General features: G+C 41.3%; 3 protein-coding genes across 7 annotated transcripts; 1 reads left to right on the forward strand and 2 right to left on the reverse strand.

Annotated features, from left to right (window-relative positions):
- LOC108601342 (ankyrin-1) lies at positions 1-5,247 on the reverse strand. The gene is made up of 5 exons (XM_017989241.1): positions 5,194-5,247; positions 899-1,201; positions 603-848; positions 335-539; positions 1-271 (listed from the first exon to the last, which is right to left on the reverse strand). The coding sequence occupies exons 1-5, from the start codon at positions 5,245-5,247 to the stop codon at positions 63-65; spliced, it is 1,017 nt and encodes a 338-aa protein (XP_017844730.1). The 3' UTR covers positions 1-62.
- Positions 3,900-26,749, forward strand: LOC108603212 (complexin). Of its 5 annotated transcripts, none has more exons than XM_017991800.1 (8): positions 3,902-4,025; positions 6,381-6,536; positions 8,395-8,540; positions 11,955-11,969; positions 21,348-21,505; positions 21,800-21,932; positions 23,954-25,287; positions 26,674-26,749. In XM_017991800.1, exons 3-7 carry the CDS (start codon positions 8,486-8,488, stop codon positions 24,025-24,027), a joined length of 435 nt encoding a protein of 144 aa, XP_017847289.1. In that variant the 5' UTR covers positions 3,902-4,025; positions 6,381-6,536; positions 8,395-8,485; the 3' UTR covers positions 24,028-25,287; positions 26,674-26,749. The 5 variants fall into 5 exon arrangements, with proteins under 5 accessions (XP_017847291.1, XP_017847292.1, XP_017847289.1 ...); XM_017991801.1 differs by lacking the exon at positions 3,902-4,025 and adding an exon at positions 5,480-5,565; XM_017991802.1 differs by lacking the exon at positions 11,955-11,969 and having other exon boundaries at positions 3,900-4,025; positions 21,339-21,505.
- LOC108603211 (endothelin-converting enzyme 2) lies at positions 19,072-21,051 on the reverse strand. Its single transcript, XM_017991799.1, has 2 exons — positions 20,068-21,051; positions 19,072-20,008 (listed from the first exon to the last, which is right to left on the reverse strand). The coding sequence occupies exons 1-2, from the start codon at positions 20,912-20,914 to the stop codon at positions 19,122-19,124; spliced, it is 1,734 nt and encodes a 577-aa protein (XP_017847288.1). The 5' UTR covers positions 20,915-21,051; the 3' UTR covers positions 19,072-19,121.
- Positions 26,750-27,718: the final 969 nt, after the last annotated feature.

Raw genomic sequence — 27,718 nt, forward strand, 5'->3', positions numbered from 1 at the left:
TATAACTTTAGCTTGTTCATTAGCTGAACAGCAAGTTGATGCCTCAACTATCATCTGTGCACTTAATCCTTTGCGTCTGCTTGCTGTGGTTGTGGCAGCAGTGCCTGTTGTTGCCGAAACTTGTGCACCTTGTCCAAATAATCCTGAGCCTGAGCGCGGCGATAGAGTTTCGCCAAATCGCTGCAGCTCTTGCCGACGCCATCCAGGGCCAACAAATCGGCGCCATGGGTAACCAGCAGCTTGATAAGCTCCAAGCTTGCGTTCATGACCACTGCAAAGGGCACAAAACCAAAGTTTCGAAATGAATATGAGGGAAGGGAGATCATTCGCTTGCCTGCTCGCATTAGCAGCGTCCAGCCGCAGGCATCTGTGGCCTCCACATTGGCACCAGCCTCGAGGGCAAACTTTAACATTTCTAGCTGATTGGCATCCACGGCAAAGTGCGCAGGTGTCATCCCATTGCAGTCCGTTGCCTCCAGCTTCGCTTTTTTATTCAACAAAATACGCGCCGAGGGCAGATGACCGTAATAAAATGCCAGCTACATAAAGGACAACAAATTTGGCCAAAATACATTTTACAACTTTAGTCTGGGCGCGCTTACGTGCAGCGGCGTGCGCCCATTTTGAGGATTGCCCAGGTGCACGCTGGCGCCAGCTGAGAGCAGCACATCGATAATGCACATTTCCTGCTGCACAATGGCATTGGCCAAGGGCAGAAAGCCATTGGATGCCGGATGATCAATCAGACTGGGACGACGACGCAGCATGCGCTTCACCAGAAATTGCTGGGACTTGCGTATAGCGCGATACAAACAATTAGTGGAGGGCAGCGCAGCCTCCGTGCAGGCCTAATGGGTAAGTTTATAAGCTAGCATAGCATAATCTTAACTTGGCTTACTATAACATCTGGCGATATGGCCAACGTCTCATAGTGCGTGCCGTCTGCGGACTGGCGCAATGCCTTGATGCGCAGTCTGTAGCCAAAGTTCTCCTCCAGGCGTGTTATGCAGGCTTCCGTATTGACTATCCAGTCCACCTGTTGCCAGCCCTGGCGTCTATGATATTTTTCAATGCTGTAGACCTGTGCAAGTTCAAAAGCTGTCCAACTAAGGCAGACACTGTTGACTGTTTGCTTTGGGATCTGCGCCTCGAAGTTGGGCCAGGCAAGGGATTCGCAGGGCTGCTGTTGTTGCTCCTGCTGCTGCTGATTGTTGTTTATATGCTCGTGCATGCTGCTGGCCGTATATACACATTTGGCCAATTTGCCAGCTTTATTGGTTTTGGCCACATGCCGACTAAGGGCTCTAGCCTAAGCTCTGATTCCCATTTCCAATAGCAATAGCAATATATGTACATGGCATGTCCATGGCAATGGCTGGGTTTGGTTTGGTCGATCTGCTGCTTTTCGTTTTTGTTTTTTATTAAATCAATAAATTGTTGCAACTTTGCTTTTCGCTGCTGATTGCGTGTCGCTTCCACAACCGCTCTGGCTGTCCCATCAAGTTGGGCTGTCTGTTGCAGCAAGTGTTCTGTTGATATGGTGGCGTATACGTACTATTTGATGTACTGTAACTGAAACTTTTGCTCTGTATTATAGCTATCAGTATGTGTGTGTATGTGAGAGTGACACACTCTATGCAGCATTGGCTGTGAGTGTGGGCGGTTTATCTGACTCCCGCAGCGAGTGTGAGAGCGAGCGAGAGAGAGGGCAATCGAGCGTGGGCAAGAGGACACTGTGAGATATCGTACTTGTAGCCTGGATGACATGCCAAACACAAAAGCTATCTCACATTGCCTGACAAACACACACACACACACGCCTACAAGCGCAGGCAGAAAAAAAATTATCATTTGTCAAAATCACAACATGAAACCGTTTTAAATTAAGCCACTCTGCCTCTAGTACATCCACTGGCCCACTACCCCATCCCCTCCCTCTCTCTCTCTCTGTCTTCGCTTGTGCTTTTGTGGGGGCCTTTAAAATGACATTGTCTGCGGGTGAAGTGAAGTTTAGTTGTCATCTTTTGCGGCAACTGCTGTTGAATTCTCATTGATTGACGACGACGACAACGGCAAACTAAGCGTAGACCACAAGTGCCTGTCCCAGGGGAGCGAGCGTTTTCATGCTTCCCATAGTATATACTATAGTATATTGTTATAACAAGCCTGACAGTTGATAGCATTATGCCTGGATGCGGGGTAAATTAACTTTAACACGAGCCAGCCAGCCAGCCAGCCAGCCAGCAATCTCAGTTTGCCAAAGCCAAAGAGAACTATAATAAATTAAAACTCATTTTGCAAGTCAGCCATGATGATGCAGCAGAAGCAGAATCATTCGAGCGGAACTGCTATTGTGTTTGCTGTTTGTAAATTAATCCAACAGCACTCTTTACAATCAAACGAAAGAGTCTATAGTTGAAGCGCCAGCAGCGGCAGGCAACATAAAAAAGAACCTTGAAACGTTAATATGCTTCAATAAATTTGTTTGCCAAGCCAGCTGACATTTGTAAGCGATGTTTAAGCCTACTGCAAATGACATTAAAAGCGACGAAACCCACGAAATCTTCAGCCAAACCACTAATGTGCCACTGTAGCTATTCGCATGCAATTATACATAATGTTGCTTTGCTTAAGAGTAACTAAGCTGCGGTTCCTCAAGACAGCTGCTTAATCCCTGTCACAATGCGGCCAGCGTCTGGGGAATAGGCGCTATTGTGTGGTTGCAACACACACACACAACCAAAGGGATGTGGGGTATGCGGGATGGCAACAGCAGTCGTCGTCCCAGCAGTCATTAAGGCGTCCAACAAAGCTGAAAACTGTTGGCACGCGCCAAATGTGGCCAATTTGCTTGACGGCAAGCTAGCGACGTAGGCAGAAGGCAATGCCAAAAACAATCATAACAAAAAGAAATATAAAAACCAAGCGAATTCCTTCCTTTTTTCCTTTTTTTTGGGCAAAGGCGCTGAAGGAAAGCCACAAGACAGGTGGCATAAAACGTAATGGGTTTGATTTTAATCTAAATAATGGGCTCAGCACCGCTTGCTGACGTACATGGCTTAATTAAATAATTTATATAAATTACCTATACGCCTCTTACACGCACACATACAGCTACAACAAATTGCGTATACGTGTGTGTGTGAGTGTGTGTGTGTGTGTGTAGAGGAGCCCCAAAGAGCGCGCGCGCGTGCTCGCAAATCTTTTGAGTGTGTAGACAGGTGAGCGGCGGCAATGTTAAATGTTACATTAGCGTAACAACGTAGGTAAACAAGATTGTTGGTTGGTGCCTTAGTCTGTTCTGTTTTTTTTGGCAGCGCGCAGCATCTTCCGGTTTGGTGCGTATCAAATTTTAGCAGCGGAAGAGTTCTATAAAAACAAAATCAACTCAAATAAAAATACAAGCGGCGGCGTAACAAAATTAGTCAAAGCCTATTGCCGGTTCCTGCATCCTGCATAATTGGTTCTTGCCATTGCCACACACACACACATATCAGTTTATGTCTAAGCCTGCTGCCTGCCAGCTGCCATTAACTGTAATTTCATTTTAAAAACTAATCGTGCTACTAAAAGTCACAAACTGTAAGCTTTACGCATTTTGTTTTTTCTTTTTTTGCGGTCAGCCTAAAAGCAAAAGCTTTGGTGGGTCACTGTCAAAACTGATACACGCTCTCGCTTGCTCGCTCGCTCGCTCTTTGGCAGGCTCTCTTTCGCACGCTCCCTCTCTCTCGCTGCCTGTAAGCTGTAACCGCTCTCTCTCTCTCTCTCTCGCTTAGCATATTTTTGGTCGACATTTTACACAGGTTAACATTTTTGGCATTTTCGTTGTAGTTTTGCAGCGTCTAGTCAACATTTTTTGGTTCGGTATGTATCACAAGCGAAGGCAGTGACAGTGGCAACATAGCAGTTGTTGTTGTTGTGCTTGTTATTGTGCCGCGCGCATTGCTGAAAGTGAAGTAAAAAATAAAACAAAATACAATTGAGCAGCATTTCTTTGTTTGTCTGCCCTTAACGCACGCTTCTAGGTAAGCTCTTTGCCCCCACCCCCACCCACGCTCTAGCGGGTAGCAGTGAAAAATTTCCAGTTAAAAGCATAGTGCAAGAAAAACAATGTAACAAATTGCGTGCCCAGCGGACAAACAATTCACCAGTGACCAGTACGTGACATTCATCTCAAGTGAAGCGCGCTCAGGTGGGCAGAGCCCAAGCCCAAGCAGTCGCAAGTGGGGCGGGGTAGAGGCTGCAGTGGAGTAATAAGCAATTTGTGCGTAGCAAATATAATTGATTGGCATTAAAAGCAGCAGCACAAAGACTTTGCTAGTGCAAAACAATAAAGTCTTTGGGCATTTGTTGGATTTATATAGCACACTAATTAGAATTCTTGGCAGCTGGCTTTAGCTTGCGAGACGAGCTCGCTGCTGCTACTACTGTGTGGATCCCCTTGAGGCAATTGATGCAGTTGTCATGAGCTAAATGACCTGACCACAGGCCAAGGGAGCGTAAGACTAACGGACGTGGCAAGAACTTTGCAATTTCCTACTTTCAAGCTGTGTGCTTCCGATGCGCCACTAAAACTTTTGCACTCTGTCGCTTTGTCTAGCAGACACACACACACACATAGACACAGAGGCGAACATACGAATACATTTGCATTTATGTAGGCATTGTGTGCTAATGACAGGCACAAAGCCTCGTCTATATAACTCGTTAGCAGATTTTTGCCATATGGCAGAACAACTTATCAGCAGTCATTTGGCATTTGGCTTTCCTTTTCTTTTTTCCTCTTTCATGCCATGCTAGGCTAAAATCACAACAACAAATCAATAAAGCATATGTATGTGTGAAGGAGTATTGTTGTTTCTGCTGCTACTGCTGCTGCTGTTGTCGCTGTTGTTGTCTATGGCAACTCTCTTGAGGCGTCGCAGTCGTCATGCGCAGCAATGTAGGCAACGCAGCGTTTTGTCTACATTTCAAAGTCAAAAAGTCAAGCGCGAGCAGCGGGCGCCGCATAAAAGTATTATGTAATAGAAAATAGAAGTAGCAGCCGCAGCAGCAGTAGATGAAAAGCGACGGCAAATAAATATATTATTAGTTAAAAAAGCCAACAGCTAGAGTATTATGTACAGAGCCAGCCCAGCGGCTGTTAACATTTTGCGCCTTGAGTGCAATTCGCAGGCAACGTAAGCTGCTCACATGCGTTAGAGCAGTGCAGCTAGTGTGCATGCGCACTCGCAGCTGCGCTCGCATTTGCACTCAAATCAACTCAACTCAATGAGTGAGTGAGAGTGTGGGTGAGGGGGAGAAAGCTTTGAGCATTGAGCGCAAGTGTTGGCGCTTACGTATTGCGTTTGCTTTTTGCGTTTGCTTTTGCGCTTACGTTATTGTTGTAATTGTAGGCGCCGCATTGGCTGCGACGCCAGCGCCTACGCTAGCGTAGCCCACAGCTGTGCAGCAGCGATAGCAGCGGCGACGTTCTTTCTGTCGGCCCCCGTTAGAGCCGACTGTGAGTTTTCCATGTTAGGGTACTCGGCAGTGCGACACAGAAGAGTGCGAACATAGCAAGAAGTAAGAAGCGCCGTATAAAATATAGCTAAGCGTAAAGTGGCAAATACACAAAAAAGTATTTAATAAAACACACACACACACATGCATAGAGGCACGCAGCTGTTGGCCGAGTATATAAACAGTTATGTACTTGGCACTGCTGGCTATGTGCTTAAAGTTGAAATAGTTTTGATTTTAGATTTGCAAGTGCGGTTTTTGCTTTATGTAATCGCTGCCAAAGAACGTAATTTTTGCGGCGGACAAGTGTCTCGAGTGTCTGCGACAAATGCAAGAAATGCTTTTGTTTAAATCAATTTAGCATAAGTCGTGTGTGTGTGTGTGTGCGTGTGTTTGTGTGTTACGTAAAGAAGAAAATGTTGTTGCCCAAAAGGGCAGGGGTTGCCTACGCTGCCGTGGCCTACGGGCCTCCTATCAGCGCTGTACGCCGTAATGGGCACTTACGTGCACGCTCGCATAAAAGAAGAAACCCTAATAAAGAAATATCGATAAAAACAACAAAACACAACAAAAGAATAAAAAGAAAACAAACACACTTGCACGCAGCGCCAAACAAACAAGCAAACTCACACACACACACACACACACATAAAAAGCTGCTGTTTATATAGATACATGTGTGTGTGTGTGCTGTGTGTCTCTTGCGCTGTTTAAATTAGTTGCAATGTCAATAGGTTGTTATTGAGGGTCAATGGTTATTGTAGCTGCTTGGTTAGCTACATATGCAAACTCATCAAATTTTATTTATCAGCTATGCGCTCTGATGCTCTCTTTCTTGCTGTTTACTTTATTAACTTGATTATTATTTCATTTTACAGCAGCTCTCTCTATGTCTGATGCTCGTTCTTCTTAGTGGATTTCTTTAAAAGCAACAACCAATACTTCAACCAAGCACTTTCAACAAAAACTTTGCTTCAACAACGCACCAAAAAAACAGCCGCAACTTTCAACGAATTCATTTACTGAGAAAACAGGTAAGTTCTCACACGCTCTCTCTCTCTCTCTCTCTCTCTCTGTCTCTCTCTCTCTCTCTCTTTCTGCCTCTTGCTGTCTGCCGCTTACTCAGCAAAGTATTTAAAGTATTTGAAAGCATTTTTGTTAGCTAAAAGTTTAAAGTATGCGCCCAGCTTTGACAAAAGTCAACAATTTATGTAAAATGTTTGCAAAAAGTTTCTACTCACACGCACACACACGCAGGCATAGTTAAGGTACAGGACAGGACTTTGATTTAGATTTGCATTGATTTGCCGCAAGAGCACTTCGAACTAGACACAAGTGCTAGCCAAACAAAAAAAAAAAAGGAAAAAGAGCAAAGCAGAGCCAAAGAAAAAGGTTCAAGTAGCGCATTAGCTGAGTGTTACTATTGCCTTTTGTTCTTAGTCGCCTTTAGTACGAAAAAAAAACATACGTATACTTGATATTTTCTGTAGCTGCCATAGAAACTTAGCCAAACACACAGAGCTTGGCTTATTTGCGTGTTTATTGGCTTTAGCTTTGCCATATCAGCCGTCGAAATAGAACTTCAAACGTATACGTAATTGGATAAGAGATGGTCAAAGGCCAGCCAGGCGCTTGAAAGAAAGAAGGAAAGTATATGAAATGACTTTGTTTCTTTTTGTTACTGTTGCTACCGCTCAAGGTGTGCCACAGCAACAAATTCTAAGCACGAAAGCCATAAATTTACGCTTTTATTTACATATATTAAGAACGTGAAGCTATTAAACCCTTCAACCTTAACTGCGTTCTGCCTGAATTTACTCTACGAAAATATTTTACGTTTTTTTTTCGTGTATTTTATTTACTTTTTGTTGCTCCTGCTGCTGCGCTGTTGGCGCTAATAAACAATTTGGTGTGTGTGTGTGTACCACGGGGCGTATGAAAAAAGGGGGCAACGTCAGCTTAATTCATTAGCTCAGCACAGGAAACAGCTTTGGACTGGACACAAGCAGCAGTCTGACAAGCTTTATCCTGTCGAACTGACAGTCTGTCTTCCTGCACTGTTCGCCGTTCACTGTTCACACTGTCTGTCAGTCTTTCAGTCTCTCTGACTGTTAGTCGGTTGGACGGTTGGTCTGCCTGCCTGCCTGCCTGCCAGGCGTATGCTTTTTTATGTCAAACTAATTTCGTTGCTCGTTTGGCTGGGTGTTGTTTTAATTTGTTGCCAGCTTGCCAGCAAAAGCTGCTTCCCCTCTGGGCCTGGGCTTAAGTTCGTTAGCCCAATTTGCACAAATATTAATACGTGGTTGTAAGCTCAACTGGCAATGGGCATGAGAAATAAGCTGAGTCTCTGTGTCTAAAGCGCACTGCGCGCTGCCAAATTGAAAATTTTGTTATTTTGCAATTTAATTTTTTTTTTTTTGGCTGCGTCGCTTTTTCATTTTTTTTTTTTTGCTTTTTGGGGAGGGAGGCGACACCAACACGCCCACATTCATTAGAGCATTATTGTGCCTTGGCTAATATTAGATTATATATATTGCGAGGCAGCGAGCGTTCGCGGCGTATACGCAATTTCAAGCATACGCTCAAGTGAAGTGTGCGCCAACTGTAAGGAAAGCAAAAAAAAAAAAAACTGTAAGCAAGTTTCCAAGCAGTGGTGGCATTTAAGCTAATCGGCTTACAGCATCAGCGACATCAGCAGAAGCGCTGGCACGCAGGTGACAAGGGCAGCAGCCACATCATCAGCAGCAGCAGCAGCGGCAGCGGCAGCGGCTTTTCGGGTTCGCCTCCTGGGCATTGTCCTGCTCTGTTTTGGAGCACAATTTAATTTGCGGCCTTTGCTGCTTATGTCCTCTACTTAACTTTATCTGTTTCTTCTGCTTCTTGTGCTTACAGCAACCGCAAGTGCATTAAACGACTACAGGCCACGCCCTACGCCTCTCTCTAACACACACACTTCAATCGACGCCCATAAAAGCGCAACAAAATGGCGGCGTTCATAGCGAAACAAATGGTTGGAAACCAATTAAGTGCCGTTAAAGGTAAGTCAAAGTCAAAGCCACTTATATAATTATGCTTGCCTACACACACACACACGCACACATATACATATATATATATTTTTGGCCTGCGCGATCGATACACATACATAATTCATTTTCAACTTGCTGCACAGCTTGCAAAAATAAAAAAAAAAAGTAGAGAAAGCAGCAGCGTATAAGCAGAGCAGAGCATAAATTGCCACAGACACACACATACAGTGGGGCAGCGGTCAAAGATTTCGGTCGAAAGATAAAAAAGAAATGTGGAACATATGCTTTAGGGTATTATAGTTGGTAAGCCGATCAAATTCACTTAAAGCTTAAAAATATGCAAGAATAATTTTCAGGCAGCTTTATTCAATTTCCAGTCCACAGTGCAGCTGCTGGGGCCCAAACGCTTTTAGCTACTGCTGCCAGCTACTATTAGTAGTGGTAGTTGTTGTTGTTGTTATTGTTTAATCGCTGCGCTGGTGCAATCGCTTGGAAAATCATTGAATGCTTTCAAAAAAGAGAGAAAACGTGGCGCGAACAAGGATATTTTACTTAAAATGCTTATCAAGTGCCGCAGCCGGCGAGGCCCAAGCCCACACCCAAACCAAAAGCAGCCCCCAAGTCAAAGCTATTTACATGCAGACAACTGAACGTGTGTGTGTGCCTTCGTATCTATAAGTTAGACAAGTAGCAACGGCGCTTGCTCGCTTCAATTTGCAAGCGTCTGCGGCCATTTTGCTTTATACATATATATGGTGGAATATATATATATACTTGGTCTATATATATGTATGTACGTCTGCCTTGCCTTGTTGCTTATCAAGCGCTGCAAAATTCTGCACGAATGCGTCGCCAAGTGGTTTTCAAACAAATTGATATACTTAATTGCATGATTGATGCTAAATTTGCAACACTTCAATGCCAATGTACAATTTGAGCATTAGAGTGGCAGTAGCCTAATGCGTTTATATAAACAGTAGCAGCAGCAGCAGCGGCAGCAGCTAGCGGCAACAATTCAATCACTAACCAGGCCTACGAGCTGCGACTGCTGCGACTGTGACAGGCGCTAACATGAAAATGCTATTAGCATTTTGGCTATAAAAATCAAGTATACGTATCAATATATGGCGCTATATAATATAATACGCATGTCAATTACACAGATATAAAACTCAAACCAGCGAGCCTATAATAGTGTATAAGGTAGAGTGAGGGAGAGCATAGAAGAATAGAAATACTCAAGGACAACAACTATGCGACAACTTTGTGCGCCAGACATTGTTTTGGAATTTGAACTTTTCCAATTGCAAATCGCTTCACACTCACTCTTTAGCCACTCTTCGTTGCTAACCAAAAGGCAATAAAACAAGCGACAAACAGAGTAGAGAGCTTGCAATCTCGGTTCAAATGCAATTTGCTAGCTATTTGTATACATGAACAATCGGCAGCTCGAATTGGGTTTTATTTTGCCATAAAAGGAATTTTAAATTCGCAAACTTGAAAACTGGCACAAGCACATAAAAATACACACACACATGCTTTATATATAGACATCTATGGCTTGAAGCAAGTTCGTGACAAATTCATAATACCCGCAGCCTAGCCAAAGGATTTGTACAAATGTAATATGTGTAGGGATTGGCATTGGAGGTGGGGTGGGGGTGAGGGGTGAGGGGTTCTGGGCTTGGGAGCTTAGTAGCTCAGCTAATGCGTTTCCTTTGTCAACTGCTGTACGATTTATTTGCTGCTGCCGCTGTCCAGCTGGACTTTTATTACTATTGGCCATATCCTTCTTATGCTATATGCTATGCTATAATAAATGCTGCAGACGTGCAGACAGCGCATAGATCTCATGCTCAACTTAAATATGATTTATATAAATTATACAATACTAACATAACATACAATAAATAAAAATTACTTTTCTTCTTCTCTTTGATTGCAGGTAAGCGTTTTATTTGCCAAATGCTTAGCGTTTGAATTTGTTATCTACGCGCTGTAAGTTGCTAAGTACTAAACTAAACTAACAACTAACATAAATACATTTAACATTAACATTAAAGTTTAATGCGGCACATTGAATTTGATTTCTAGTTTTAGTTTTATGAATGACAAACAATAATAAGACAACAAATTATTAGAATTGGCCCCCAAGCATGTGAAACATTTGAAATTAAAATTTTCGTTTGAAATTTGCTAAATTTATTCAACAAAAACAAACTTAACTAAGCCTAGCGCACTCTTAGCATTCACATTAAAAACATATAGACACTATATATTATCAACAGCATTTTGAGTTTTGAACAAGCTTAGCGCAACTTCCCCCAGAAGCAACAAATACCTTGTTAATTGTTTTTCAATTGGAGAAGCAAAATTACGTATTTTGAAATCAATTGTAACTGTATGGTATTTAAGTGTAAGCGCACACTTGAAAACAAATTCATAAATTTAAATAAATAAACACGCCAAAATTATCATAAAATATTATATATAAAGTACATATTTGTACGCTCCTACTCCGTTTGCCTTCACAGCCGAACTTTACCTCATTGTAAAACACACATACTAAGCACACACATACATACACACGCATACACAGACACAGTGCAAACACCTTTAAACGCTAAACAAGTGCACAATATAAAACTGAAGAGCACACACAAAAAACAAACACAAACCAAACAAAATAACAACAACAACAGATACGCAACGCCCGCGGGCCACGCCCACACTCATGTTCAACAGCAAACAATGAACACAGCTGCCATTTGCCACGATAACACACAATTCAATTTCTTCTATTACAATATCTTCCTCTCAGTGCCACTCCCCCCACCGACCACAGAGTCCGCCTTCTCGCTAAAGTTCTTGCGTTGTATATATTTCTCTCTACTCTTCTCTTCGTTTCGTTTCGTTTCATTTTCTGCAATTCAATTCATTTTATTTTACATTATTTATTTTATACGTCTGCCTCACTAACATTAGTACGACAATGCCAGGCGTTAACTCAAGTCACGCCTAACTTGAGTTAACTGTCATAAACACACACACACACACACTCACTCTCATGTGTGTGTGTGTGTGAGTGTGACAGCGCAAGTTTTGTTTTTCGACATTTATGCAACTCTCTAGCGACAATCACAACAACTAACACACAACTTATTGCTCAACTTATTCACTTTCCATAACTACTATAATCTATAATCTTTATGCTAACTCCAACTTATTTACTCGCAACTTACTTAATAAGACATTTACTTAACAAGTTTAACAGCAAAACTAGCGCAGCGTATTAATACTAACTTTAACTTTACTTCTACTCCTCCTTCCCCCCTACGTTTCTCGGCGTCTATAAACGAAACACACTAACAAACAAACAAATAAACAAACATGATATGATATATACGCGTTATCTATGAACAGATGCTGCAGGCGGCGGTAATTTCTATAAACCTTTTACAATATATCTAAACCGTTACTTATTTTGCATACAATTTCATAAGAAATTCCAAATTTCAATTATAGAGCATTTGTACTTGATTGGGCCTTGATTGCCTTTTGAGTTCTTTTATATATTTCATATATATATATATGCATATCATATGTATTTACAAATTTCGCACATTTAAGATACATAACTTGGCACACTTAGTTGCTCTGCAAGCAAATCTACTAGCTATCGAATTATATATATTATGCGAATGCGAAAGTAAAACTCTTATATGAAGCTGCAGCAAACGTAATCGAAACTTTAACTACGGCATGCCACACACAAAATTTAAATAAGCTTCGCTGCAAAGTAAACAAATTTGTTGCTGTGCGCTTCACTTTGAATTTGAATTGTAATTAAAAACTGAGCTGGCGCGCCAGCAAGTATGCTATTGAAATTAATTACGTAACATGATGCTGGGCAAATAATAAGTTTACTTTGTGCAAGCGTAAAAAAAAACACACACACACACAAGCACACAAAAATTTTCATTTAATGCATTATTGAAAGATACTTTAGTTAATTAACACACTAGCCAAGGACATGACACATACACAGTTATATGAAAAGTTTCAAACACTAGTTAGTTGAACAAAAATAAAGAGAACTTTTTATAGCAATTATTAGCAACAAATAACAATAATTGATTTATTTGCATACGAGAATTTTGTTTATTGAACGTTACTTTTTGTTTATGTTGAATTTTGCTGCTTTTACAAAACTCTATTTCTATGCTATAACTACTATTTCTACTTCTACTACTTTTACTACTACTACTACTATAACAACAACTACTACTACTTCTACTACTACAACTTATACAAAAATATGGAAATCATACTAACTACAAACTACAACTTACATCTTCTACTATTCTATTCTACTAATTAAAACTACTCTAACTACTACAACTACAACTCTAACTACAATCTACAACTTATATACAACGTATTTACAATGAGGTAAAGTATATGTTAATTCTTATCGTCAATTATGTATATAACAACGAATAAAATATGCAGTGATTGTCACTCTTCAATATATAAACTAGTTCAACAGTCCAACCAGTTAGTCCTTTAAAAGTCAACAAATTCAATTAGCGAACATTTACTGTATGTACGTTATGTAATTGTGCACATGTATGTGTGCGTGTGTATGTAAATTGAAAACCCTTTTAAGCCCCCACACAAATACAAACTAAGCCTGTCAATAGCACAACGATAAAAATAAGAGAACAAAGTCCCACCCTCGCTTTCTATCTCGCTCCAGATAACTATTTTCCCATTTTGTGATGAGCAAACATTTTGACACATGCGACACTGCGGCATATGCTGGTGGCATGCAACAAACACTACATGACACAGACAGACAAGTGTTGTAGTGTAGTGCTTAGTTGTAGTATGTGTGTCAGCTGTAGCATTAAGTATATGCTTAGTTGGTAAATTTGCAATTTGCCACATGTGGCGCAGCGAATTACAAAATAATTTTGATTTGGCCAAGTACAAAGTTAAAGCGCAATATATAAACTAATTTATATAGCAATGTGTATTTATATGTGTGGCAGATGGAAAAAGAGTTTGAACCGAGCAGAGCCGAGCTGAGCTTTATGCAATAAGCCGCTGGTGCTGCTGGTGCATATGTACATATAGCTTACAGCCGATCAGGCAAGCGTTATGCATATATACCCTTGGCAAATCCCTGGGGGGTGACCAAGCTGGCATATGAAATATGAAAAGCGACGCATTAAATTCACACAGACAGCAATGTGGCATGCTGAATGACAGCAGGTTGCACACACACACAAACACATAAAAATAAAGCATATTAAAAATTCTTTAAATATTTTTGCTTGAACAGCAGCCAAAATATTTGCATACGCTTTAACACTGGCGTTGGTGGGGCAGCATATTTGTCAAATTTTCAGCAATTGCTGACATGAAGGCACATTCCTGACATTGACATGACGAGGGGCGCAAAGGCTTAGAACTAATTGCAACAGCAACAGCAACAAAACAAAAAGGCAGTAGTAAGCAAAAAAAAATGTAGTAGAAAAGGCAGCAGGCAGGCAGGCAGGCAGGCAGGCAAATGGCAATGAGATTTACTTGCGTCATTATGAAGAGCCATAAGCTAAAGCAGCAGCAGCAAGTGGAACGAGAGCTGTCTTAACACTTGTGCACACGCCCACTGCCGTTGACTTGTTAGTAGTGCTTACTTATGCACACGCACAAATACCGTTACGTGTGTGTCTGTGTGTGTGTGTGTGAGCCCATAAGTGAATATGGCGTTCTCTTTGAGGCTGTTAAAATGTAATTACGCTGGGAATATGGTAGTTGCTATTAGCGACTATGACAATGAAATCATTTGCACAGGATCAGCGCTAGCTTTGGATTTGGAGTTGGAGTCGGCAAGGGGGCAGCAGCTTAAGCCAGCTTCTACTTAGCGGCAAGTACAAGATATATAAAGAGCAACAGCTTGAAGCGCCACACACACACTCACACACACTTCCTGTCATTTGTAGCCTGACCCACATCCCCACAGGCTGCCGCTGCTGCTGCTGCTGCGTAAGATGTTGAGCGCTGAGCGCTGGGGTTGGGTTTGCTTTTAGGGGCGGTAACAAAGCTCAGCGGTCTTGAACCGGATTAAGTAAGAAAATAATTTGCCGTTCGTGCCTTTTCAGCAACTGCTTTGCTGCCAAGTAAAAAGCGCAAGAGCGGAAAAAAAGAACGCACAAATAATATAAAGCAAAAATTCATCTAAGTGTGAATCTACCACAAAATCCAACACACAGTTTCAGAGCAAGCATCGTGCGCTAGCCTCAGCTGATCATATAGATCGACATGGTGCACTGCTGACTATGTACTATTATTGCTTTTGAATGTGATGTGTATAGCATACTTCGACACCATTAATGGTATTGTCGCGTCGCCTGCTCTGCTTATTAACATTCTCTTAGTGTTTATAAGCCAAGTCTATGTTATACGCTACGGAATGGGAGCAGGCTACAATGATGCTGAGGTGCAATGAAACATGCCATATCAAACATGAAATGCGCACTTACTTCTAATCTTAACTGCGGTGATATTTCTCACAGAGCGCGTGTCGAGAGCCCTGTAAATATTAAAAGCAACGACCCCACTAAACTGTCACTCCAAAGAGCGAAGCCTATTCAAGGCGCTCAACATCCCGCATGTTTATCTGCAATGCCCCAGCACACTGACGCAGCACGAGACACAAGGGTCGAGCGGCAAGCCTTTGATGGCGCGACACCATCGAGCATGCCCTCAGGCTACAGAATGCCCAGCGACACAGCCCACGCTCGGTCAGGCCCCGCGACCAAAGGAACGGGTCTGACGTGGGTTGGTATTTGTGCGAACAACTAGCTATTCCAAGCTGTAGTGCTCCAAATTAATAATCGATCTGAGTCAGTTGACTTACATCTTTATGCCGCTTCAACGCACATATGGCCTTTTGGCTGTTATATAATCAGACTTATGATTTGGCCTTAGCACTTAGCTGGGCTCTCTTCTGAGACCTGGTCCTCTGCCACTGTTCGACCTATTTATTGACGGTTAGAGTATAGACGCTAGCGCACCCAACCTTCACAATATACTGACTACACGACTAAACGCGCAATGGACCTACGAACTCAGCATGTGCAAAATAGTAGCTATTTCTAACAGACAGCAAGAGAATAAATGAATCCAGAATGCACAATCGCATATAAATCCATGATATAGATACCAGTACGCCTAGGACCAGATGGCCTCCTTCACACTTAATTTGTAGCACCCATTAGCGCTACTATCTATTAAATATATGATACGCTATTTTTCTTCTGTATATTGCTTACAAGGGAGCGAGGAGCAGGCACTTAGTCGAGCCACCACTCAGCTACGCCCAACGTAAACAGTATGACACTGCGAGGCGAAATTGAATGGTCTTGCCTGCACTGTTTCGCACACTTGTAAATTATTGTAAAAGAAGGCCTCTCGAGAACACGATGTTCAAACGCCGTTCGAGGATGTCCATTGAAGGAGGATGGGATCAGTTGCAGCAAAAACACACCAAAGAAAGATAAGTTGAAAGCAGCAGCAGGCAGCTATAGACTGCTATCCAGAGGAAACTCGTTCGGGTTAGTCCCTTTGCATGAGGTCTGGCAGTGCGACAATGCCTAGAGTCTTAATTATAGTCGCTGTCAAATGATAAGTTCATATTCCTATCCAAATAGGAATCTTGTACGATTAGTCAAGTTTAATTGAAGAGTCTGTCCAGACACTCTGGCACATTGACATACTAGCTTCACACCCGACACCTGCTTGAACTGCACGCTGCCACACAGTCTTGTGCCCACCCTGACTTATAGCCGTTTTTATGTCTTATGCTCACACTAAGCGCACCATATCAAAAGGTCAATTGCAGCGCACACACTTAAAAATATAAAAATCTGACATGTAACATAGAAGAAAAAATAAAAATAAATTTCATCGTCTAGCTATGCAAGTATCTGGTAAGATCGTAGACACACGTTATGGAAAGGTAGACTGTTCATAAGGATTAAAGCAATGAGCACAAAGTCATAATAAGCTTGCTATTACCGAGAAGCTTAGTTGTCTCAAGTTGGCATCGGACTGCCCGTGGGGTCTTGTCGGCCGAGTGTGGTGCAGAGGGAAGCGAGGCGAGAGCGAGAGTAAGCTGCGTATAGATTGAGTTATGCGGAGCACCGAGTGGGGGGGACTCGCGGGACCCCTATGGCCCACGAAGACATTGGACATCTCAATTTAATGCAGCTGGAATATCAGATTTAAGATATTTAAAAAAATTCTTTGTGGACTGCCGCGTATTGTAAGAATGATACATAATACTAGCCGACGCACAAAATCAAGCAGAGCACGCAATCTTTATAATATACAATAAAAGTTGACATTTACATTCTATATATGCTTATCAGCATAGATTGATGTACTAATAGAATGTGCGATGTGACTCACTCTAGCATGTGCTGCGTTTGCCATTTAACACATGAGACCAAGTTGCACTCTGCCGCACTTAGTAAGCTATCTGACTGCAGCCAGCGTAACCTAGCTAGCTGAAGCAGCTGCTAAGAATCGCCGAGGTCTCAATGCTGTTCAGAGCTAACACATGTTGGTTCTCCCACTGACGCTAGTCGTACGCAGCACGCAGTCGCAGCGATAAGCGCTCCAGACGTCTATGGGGTCACCCACACGCACTGGAAGCGAGGATAGCGCTCCGAGAGTGTTATTTTATGTGCTTGTGAGCAGACCAAATGTTCTGTTTGTTCTTCTCTTCGTTCTTCTGTATTCGGCGCTGTAGACTGCGCTGACTATGCGCTATGAGTAGCCGAGACAAGTATATAGCAATTAGACCGGTCAGCAGAAAACGTAACTGCCGCGCGGTCGCTGCTCCTAGGCGTCGCTGTCATATACAGCTCTCAGGCCTTCGGCTGTTCTTATGCGAGCATCGGTCCAATGCAAAAAGTTAATTCACAAAGCTATTCAGCAAATTGATGACTATAAATTCAATTTAATGTGCGTTTGCCTTTAACACATAGACCAAGTTGCTCTGCTGCAGCAGCAGCAGCAGCTGCAGCGCAGTCGGCGCATGTTAAATGCGTTTAAGCAAAATGTGGTCACTGTCGCTCCGACGACGCAGCGCAGCGCAGCGAAAAGCGCTCAAAGAGCAGCAGCAGCAGCAGTGGAGCAGTTAGCGCATGGGAATTTTTTTGTGCGTTTGCGCCAAATTTCTGTTTGTTCTTCTTCATTTTTTGCGGATGCTGCGCTGCCAGCGCTGAGTGCGACAAGTATAATTAGAGCGAGTCGAAAACGTAACTGCCGCTGTCGCTGCCGGCGTCGCTGTTGCTGCTGCTGTTATCAGACTCAAAGCTTAAGCCTGCGCAGGCGCTGGACGCGCGGCTTACACTTGACACCCTCCACACACAGAGAACAGAGCGTTTGGGTCACTTTGTGCTCAAAAACAAATCACAGTGTGGTCCATGCTAGCCGGCGGCGTTGACAGCCGACTGCGACTGCGGCAGCGACAGTGGCAGCGACAGTGGCAGCGACAGCGACTGCACGCGTTTTTGGCATAAAAAGCGAAGCGACTGCTGTTAAAACTCCTACTCCAGCTTCGCACTTCTGTGACGGAAGTTCACTCTCACTCTGACTCTGACGTAACGCAAACGGCAGCAGCAGCAGCATCAGCAGCATTCGCCGCTTGCCAACGCCGTCAAGTCGGCAACAGTCAAGTTTCAAGTTTGCAGTTTCAGTTCGTGTGCACTCGTCTCGGTGTTCGGACACTGCGCGCGAGTTCAATCGATTGTTCGACATGACAGCCAAGCGATGCAGCAGCCGAAGCCGACAACGACTCAAACGAAGGCGACGACGAGAGAGAGAGAGAGAAAGAGAGCGCAGAGTCAGTGTGTCACAGTTACAATTGCACAATTGGTGTGCACGTGTGTTTTTCGTATGTGTGTGAACTCGAGAGCAGTGGACAGCAGTCCAGTTAGCCAGTGTTAGTAGCGTCGGCAGCGGCAACGGCAACGGCTGCAATTTGTTCGAAACGCATTGCGAGCAGCAAACAAAGGCGCAACTACGGAGAGATAGCGTTGGCCTAAAAGCGCCCAGAAATTATGAATTTCATTGGTATGGCAGAAAGCAAAGGAAAAGCTAAATGCAAACTAAAATGCTAAATTCGCACACATTACAAATTTCTCGCCTCTAAACTATCTCTCTCTCTATGTCTATTTAACTCTACACTACTCTACAACTACAACAACAACAACTACAACTACTACTACTACAACTCGTAACTGCTGTAAGTCACAAAACTAACACTAACAACATTCTAAGTGCCAGCATATGCTCAAGTGTAAACTAGAAGAAGCAGGCGAAAAAAAATCAATCACACTTTCTGCTTGCAACGTGCAGAAAGCAGAGCAAATTTTATTGATTTTTTTTGCTAAGCGCAGCTGGCAAAAGTTCAAGGTCTGTGCGCCCCCAAATGAAACACCTAAAGCCAAAACACACACAAGTCTCAAGTCTGTCCGTGCACATTTATTATGCAGTTAACAATTGCTGGCCAGATTAAGCGCCCAATTTGCAGCGCTGCTGCTGCGCGTAAAGCGCATCGCCGCTGCGACAGCTGAAGGCTTCGCTGAACTCGGGCGTGTTACGCAAGATGGCGTGCGTTAGCTGTCGCTTGCGCTCCTGCTGCACTGCACCCACCGCATCGCGACACTCCAGCAGCAGATTGCCGACAAAGTAATGACGCTGTGGCGTCAACTGCGGCCGGCCTGCAACCAAACGTGGCAAGTGTTGACTCAGCCAAGTCTTATAGCAGCTCCAGGCCAAGCGTTGCGACAGCATGCCCAGCAGCAACTCATTGGTGTTGAGCGTAGAATTGCTGCTGCTGCAGTTTTGCAAGGCGGCAAACTGACGTTCCGAGTCCATGCTGCGCCAGGCGCCAGGCGTGCGACTGCTGCTGCCCGCGGACAACAAGCTGCGTGCAAAGCGCTCGCTTAGCAGCATATAGTTGAGTGGAGCGCTCTGGCCAAGCTGCAGCATGGGCAGCAGTCCATTGATGGCCTCAAAGGCTTGCGAATATTGTCGCTGCTGTAGTGACTGCGTTGCTGCTGCTGGCGTCGACTGTCGCTTGTGCTGAAAGCTACGTAACTTCTCCAGATTGCGATAGAAGCTGCGTCGGCCCAGCTGCAGCGGCTGATATGCGGCATTTAAGTTCTCATCGCCGTTAAGCGTGGCATGCATAAGCTGGCTCAAGAAATGCTGCGAGGCTTGCGCTGAGATTTCGTCAATCCAAACGCTGCTCGTTAGCTGCTGCTTATAGGCCTGGCCTATGCTGGCATACAGCTGCGTTAACTGCACGCGATCGGAGCTAACACGCGGCAAAACATGCGCATATAGATCGCTGGCAAAAGTCTCCACCAGCTGCTGGCAGTCGCTCAAGGCAATGTCTGTAAATTTTATATAAATGACGTATGCGCAATCAAATACTAACGTTAAGTATACGCACCCATTAGATAGTCCGTCCACAGCCAATTGAGCAGTCGTTGCGTGCTCGTATTCTGCAGCAGCTGTATATAGTCCATCAGGCGTGGCATCTGCTTCACTATAATCTTATCCGTGGGCCGAAGCGTCTTGCCGTTCATCAGCTTCTTGAAGTAAGCATTCCAGTCGGCACGCACACTAAAGTTCGCATAGTTGTACTGCACCTGATCGTCAATCCACTCCGTTTTGACTATGTCGCGACGACTGCGCTCCAGGCTAAGCACCTCCAGCGCCGCAACATGCGCCCGACTCTGCTCGACGCCAAAGCGTTGCAGCACTTCGCCCACACGCTGCTCAAACTTGCGCATTGTGTGGCGCCTAGTGGTGTCTGGTTGCAGCACCACCACGCGCTGATTCGACTGTATGCTTATCTTGGTTTCAAAGAAGTAAAACGCGCCAATGGCATGGAATTCTGCCAGCACGCTTAGCCAATTGTTGGGCTGACTGGCATTCGACTGCAGCACGGGCCAACCGCCGCTGCTTCTGTACAGCGGCGAGCCTTTGAGCGCCTTCACGTCGCGACTGCTATCGCAGGACTTGTAAAAGTTCAGCAGCTGCTGCTCCGACTCCAGCAGCTGCTCGGACTTGGAAGCGCGCAGCAGTTGCTGAAAGCGTTGCTGCTCCTGCTGACGTCGCAGCGTCTGATTGTAATTGAAGCTGCGGCCACAAACGTAGCCATAAAAGTCTTGACAAGGCGACTTGGTTTTGTCCAGCAGTTGATCCAGCTCCTGACCGTAGCGCAGCACTTCAGTGTCCAAGCTGCTGGCAGCAGCAAAGCCTAAGAGCAACACGCACAACACTTGCAGCAACATTTTGACTCAACGAGCGCTGAGCTTGAACTGCATTTAGTTGGGCTTGACTATTTCACTGTCACTGTCGCTGTCCCTGGGCTGTTCACTGTATAAGGTCAGCAGGCGGAAGTCTGTGTGAACATAAGACCGACCGCTTCGGCTTAAATTGGCACTTGGACTGAAACGTTCTCAATGCTGCGCATTCTACGAATTCTGTTCCATTCTGTTCTACTACAAATTGTAAGACGATAAGCCCCCGCAGTAGCATAATCAGGCAATGTCAAAATGTCATGACATATTTCTAATCTAGCAATACCACAATACCAATGTGACTAATCTAAGAGCATAGCTAGACGACGAGCTCAACATGTACTATATAAATATAAATTGTAAATGCTTTTGTTGCGCAGCGTTTGACTCTTGGTTTGTTTATTATTTTCCATAGGCGCTGTAGGAGGTGATGGTGGCGATGATGGTGACGATAAGGAAAAGGCAGAGGAGGAGGAGAGAGAGCGCCAGGAGGCCATACGTGAGGCCGAAGAGCGGCGCAAGGAGAAGCATAGAAAAATGGAGGAGGAGCGCGAGAAAATGCGACAGGACATACGCGATAAGGTAAGCTTACATCCTTTCAACAAATAATATAATGTGAATTAATGTGTGCCTGTGCCCTAAACTTCCTGCCGAAGTTCAAATTGACTCTAGTAGGGAGTCCTTTTTATGAGCGACTCCCTAACGGAGTCAGATTGAATTACAAAGGAACAATACAACAACAACAGCAGGCGCAAATAACAATGTGTGCTATATCAAGTGTCAAGTGAACAACATGCCGTGTTTTAAATTTTATACTATACACACAATAACCAATTTGCATATGCCCATCCCCCCCTACCCCACTTTACACAACAGTATAACATCAAGAAGAAGGAGGAAATCGTTGAGGCCGCACCGCAAGAGGAGCCCAATCCGCTGATGCGAAAAAAGAAAACGCCCGAGGAGTTGGCCGCCGAGGCCGAGCAAGAGGAGCTCGATGATTTTACAAGTAAGTCAACCCATGGCTCTGATTTTGTATACATAACTATATGCTATAGCTAATACTCGTATGTACATGTGTCTAACTTTAATTCAAACTCTTCTAACTACTATTGCTAAGCTCTATATATGTATATTGTATATGTATGTGGCGCCATCTAACGGGCGTTGATCTGTCTAGTGCTATGTGTAACTGTCTTATGTGTTTATCATTTATTACACACACACACACACACTCTCTCAACTAAAGAAATTAACAAAATAATTAACAAAATAATTAACAACTTCAACTGAAGCATCGAAGTAGTACTAAATGTGTATGTGTGTGTTAAAAACATCTGTGTGCTATCGATAAGCGATAAACAGCGCCTGACACCAACTCTAAAGCTAACTAACTATCTATCTATCTCTATCTGCTGTACTAACTATCATAATTATATTTCCTAAACTCTAACTCTAAATCTAACTAACTAAAAAACGCAAACGAATGTCTCGCTATCTCTCTCTCGCTCTCGCTCTCTAACTCTCCCTATATATTTATAACAAGTGTGCACTTCATTAACTAATTTACTTTGGCTCATCTTTTAAATCAATGCATTTATTTCTTTGTTAGTTTTATTATCATTATATGTTGTATTCAAAAACTGGGTTAACAATCGGTGTTAGTAGCGTTATAGGTTTCGTGTGTCAGTCGAATTCGTATTACATTAATTAATTATCAAGTGCAAGGTAAGTGGTTTTTAAAACAAATTCAAATAAGAATTCTCGTATGTGTGGCAAATTGCGATAATTGCATTTTCTAATTAAAAAAAAAACTACACCAACAACAAAACCACAGACAGTAAACAATAAACAGTATTTTTCCCACTATTTCGCTGTCTCTCTTTTACTCTCTAACTACCAGTTGCTCGCTCGCCAACGAGTCGGAGCAAACTTTCTTTTGGGGTTTGCCTAAGTTAGGCCTTTTAGCAAAAAGTTCTGCTTATGTCGTTTACTTAATTTATGTTTTTACAAAATTAATTTAATGTTTTATGTTTTACAACATTGAAAACTCACCAACTGCACCAACTAATTAATTAAACTCTCTGTCTACATATATATAGTGCTAGAGTCAACAAAGTTTATAACAAAAACCAAAAACAACAACAACAACAGAAACTTTAGTTCAACAACTTTAGTATGGCTTGAGTGCTTTATTGCATTTTGCAACTAAACACGCATAAACCAAAATAAATTGCCAACAAACTAAAACTTTATACTGAGCATCTGTGTGTGTATAAAGAGACAAAAACAAAAAGAAAGCTAATAACTACAAATAATCAAAAACAATAAACTTTCTATGCTACTTACATACAAACAACTTTTCCCTCTGATAAACTTTCCTCTTTAAATAAAATCTTGTATGTATTGTATGTATTTTACATATATGTCCTCGCGTATGTAAAATATATATAGTGCATATATGCTGTGTATATGTATGTGTATTTTCCTCACACTAACTTTTCACCTTCAGCTCACCACTCGCTATTGCTCTCTACCTCTACCACTACCTCTACCTTTACCTATCGCTATACCTATATCTTTAAGCTTTACTTTTTATTAACTTTTGCCTAAAAATCTACAGACGTGCATACATGAGTACGAATCACTACACACTCACACACAGTGCAGACATTGATTACGTATACGTCATGTGAACTTTTTAATTTGGCTAGATGAGTTTTTATATGTTCTATGGCCCTAGAGAATCACGCCCACTCCGTACTCCGTACTCCGTACCGTTGTCCTTGCATACTCGAATACTCGAATAAAAGTACTTTTGATTTTCTTTTTACGTTGAACAATACGCATACGACTAGTTGCACTCGAAAGTTTGTTGCAATCACTATTAAAAGCGTTACAATTTTGAGCATCCGCATCCATTAAATACATATATACATACCAGTTAAAACATATAAACATAACATTTGTAGTCTACTCTACAAAATATGCTTATTTATTGCTGTTTCCATACTCAATTTCTTTTTACAGAACTGAAAAATCAAATAGAAACGCAAGTAAATGAGCTAAAAACTCAGATAGAGGGAAAATGTGTCATGCAGTGATATGTCAGTCATCAAAATAATATAATAACCTGTTTAACAATGAATACATAATAATTACTATAATAATACAAGCAAGCAAGCAAAATGACATAAATCTTCAATTTGTTGTTACTAGTTATGAAATATACACATATTGCGTTCATTCGGTATCATAAAAACGAAAACAAAACAAAAATCTCTAACAAAAATAATAATTCGTATAACATTTACAAATCGGCTGAGTTTACCACATATATAAACCTAATAAATATGACTCCGATTAAAATACCTAAATTGTAATAATAACAAAAAAAAAAATGATGAAAGGCTGCGGCATCAGAAGCAAGGCGGAATAACCCCTAAACAAAAGCAAATACATATATATATAATTCAATATATAAATCGATATATATATATGGGAAACAGGACGGTGAAATCCTATTGAATTTTAAAAGTAGTTAAAGCATAAACCGAATTATGTATAAACGAATTATAGTAAACGCCTTTAATAATATTCAAATCACACTTTTGCTTCGATGATAATGTAATATACTCAAATGCCCCAAAAGAAACATATATATAAATAATAAAACTACATTCTAAAAACTAATAACTAAATAATAATAATAAAAGCCGTTGTTTAGTTGATAGCATTATGAAAATTAAAACCCCAAAAAAAAAACCAAAAAAAACAAAAAAAATAATTCGATATAGAATTCGAAATTGCGAATAGTGCGACAGATACAGATACAGAGAAACACAAACCGAGAGATAATGGAGGTTGCTGAATCATGTCGAACCGTCGAAAAATACATAAGTTGCTGAAATCTTTTTGGACTTTATTAACATAACACTCATACAACATATTAGAGATTCTCGACACATGGAGCTGTTATTATACTATATAATGCAATGGATATAATTTGACATATGATATTGTTTTGTTGACATATTGTTAAATTCGATTTAAGTGTAAAATTTCGCTACATAAACAAACAAAAAATTGACTGCAGAACTCATCGCTGGTACTCCAAATGATTTCTAAATACATATATGCATACAAACTAAACAGTTATACAATGTATATATAATATATGGGTATTTATGAGCGTTTGTTTCCGCATAAATCAAAAACCTACAACTCAAGAGAACTATTCTTTAACAAGCTGTAATATTTCGTTTCTTTCCTAACATCAAAAAAAAATACAATACACACCACAATTGAGACATTCTAAGCTATTTGAGAAACTTACTGAACATACTGATTGATGCTTCTGAAATGTAAGTAAACCCACTAACTATACAAATATAAACCTACTACTACTACTACTACTATATAGCTACTAAATTAATATACTATACTTACTAACACATAACTTGAGTTTTCTTTTACATACCAACCAAAATACCAATATATACAAACTGAATCAAAAGTATTGTTCAATCAAAGTACTAGGCCATATATACATATATACAGTTAAATATACACCACTAGTTAGTAGTTATTTAGCGCAGGACAATAGTTATAAGCAAACGCTAGGCAGTTCGAGAGCATAATGCTGTGATAAATTTAGCATACACTTGATTTATTCTTTGTCCAGAAACAAACCGAAAGAGTCAAGCCAAGTCCACGACACTTTGAATAGAGTCGCATGCAATATCCAACAACAATACCATATAAATAAATATATAAACATAATACATAAACTAGAATGCCATTTTACTACAAGGATGTCAAGCTGAGTTTAATAGCAAAAGTAATTCCGTTGTCTGTTCTGACATGCAAGCACGTTTAACTAGGGCACTCTAATCACATATAAAAACTATATATATATACACTTCAGCTATATACGTACGTACTTATTGATCCTTAAATTGTATATATACAAATATGAACGATATGACACAACAATTAAAGTACTCTTTGTACAGAATGCAACACTGTGTATGTATGCATGTACTCTCGTATATAGGAGCCGTTGTTATCCCAACTACAAATCGTATATGAAATAGTATATATACAGACATAAAGTATATGGCTCTTTAATTGCGATTACGTGCGTAACGCTCTCGATGCTATTTACAAACATACAGACAAACAACCAACAAGCAAACAAACATGCCTATGTGCAACGGCTCGTGTATACTCGTAAATTGTTATAAATATTATTGTCACAATATATACATATCCTAACTGTACCATGGCATGCCCTTTCCAAATGCATTATATACATATATATAGTAGTTTGCCTTATAGAAATAACTAAATCAATTCATATCAATATCAATAAAAGAAAATATGACAATTTGGAAAGGGCATTTGCGCTTCGGCTTGTCGAAATAGGCAATTTAAATTTTTTTTTTTTAACAATACATATATACAAACTCTATATATAAATATAAATATACAATTAATGTTTTAATCACACTGCATTCTATATATATATATAAATATCTCTCTCTCTTTCTCTGGTGTCTCTCTTTCTCTCTCTCTCTCTCTTTCTCTCTTCTTTTGATTTGAAAACACTGTTTTTAAAACTTTAATCTGCGCCACTACTACTCTGCCTCAAAAATTATATCTGAATACCAACTACAACAACAACACGAAACATCTACAACAACAACAACAACAATTCTCCACAACTACGACTTGCTGGTCTCTTTCAGACATACGTAATCTCGGTGTTTTATATATCATCTACAAACGAACCCACAGCACAAGCAAAACTACAACAACAACAACCAGTACAACAATAACATCAACAACAAGTACAACATCCAACCTACATCTACAACAAAAGTTTATTAATACTTATGTACTATAGTAAAGCGAAAAAAATATACTTATATGAAAAAATTCTTTAAAAATATGCACACTGAATGAATAATTTCAGAACATTGTAAAGTTGAACATTTTGTTTTGCTTTTAAAACATAAACAAAAGTACATAAACATACATACAGATACATATGAGAAACTTTACATACGCTCAGACACATTCATATAGTCGAATGCATTTAAGTCTACCACATAGCCAATAATGTAAGTGTACAGCTCCAAAAAAACAACAAAAAAACACACACACACAAATATATAAATGTAAAAACATACAGGGGAATGGCAAATGTATTGATAAAAACCCAAGCATCTGTTGTGTGGAAAACAAATGATATAAAGCCAAAATGCCGAGCTTTCAGACCGTATGTCGTCCTTTGAATATTTTCAGCCAGTTCAATTGTTAGAATGTTGTGTATAACTGTTATTAACGGCAACAAAACAGTTTCTGGTTCAGACTTCTCACATGCTCTATTACTCTATATCTGTCAAACAATCTGTTAACTAAAAATCCTATAGTGCCCCTTTCGATGCATACAAAGTTATGAACGATTGTATTAATGCCTTAACGTGGCTCCTATTGAAAAGCGAATAGTTTCTAGCTTCAACCTCTTAAGCTCTTCTACTAACTACTCCTATATATCTGTACCTAGAGCTAGCCATATGTGCAGTACTATGCCCCCTCCCCCCAGTCAGATTTTACTAGTTTTTACCGAACCCAAGTCTTATGCTCTTTCCAATTCTTAGCTCTTAACTAAACGAAACCAATCCTTTATAGAAGCAGAAGTAAGCGCTTTCTACGTTTAGCGAATGTTTGATTAGATTCTATAAACTACTTACTTACTTATATACATATATCTCTATTGCGTTTTTCTCT

Source organism: Drosophila busckii, chromosome 3R, assembly GCF_011750605.1.
Source record: "Drosophila busckii strain San Diego stock center, stock number 13000-0081.31 chromosome 3R, ASM1175060v1, whole genome shotgun sequence".
Lineage (NCBI taxonomy): Eukaryota > Metazoa > Arthropoda > Insecta > Diptera > Drosophilidae > Drosophila > Drosophila busckii.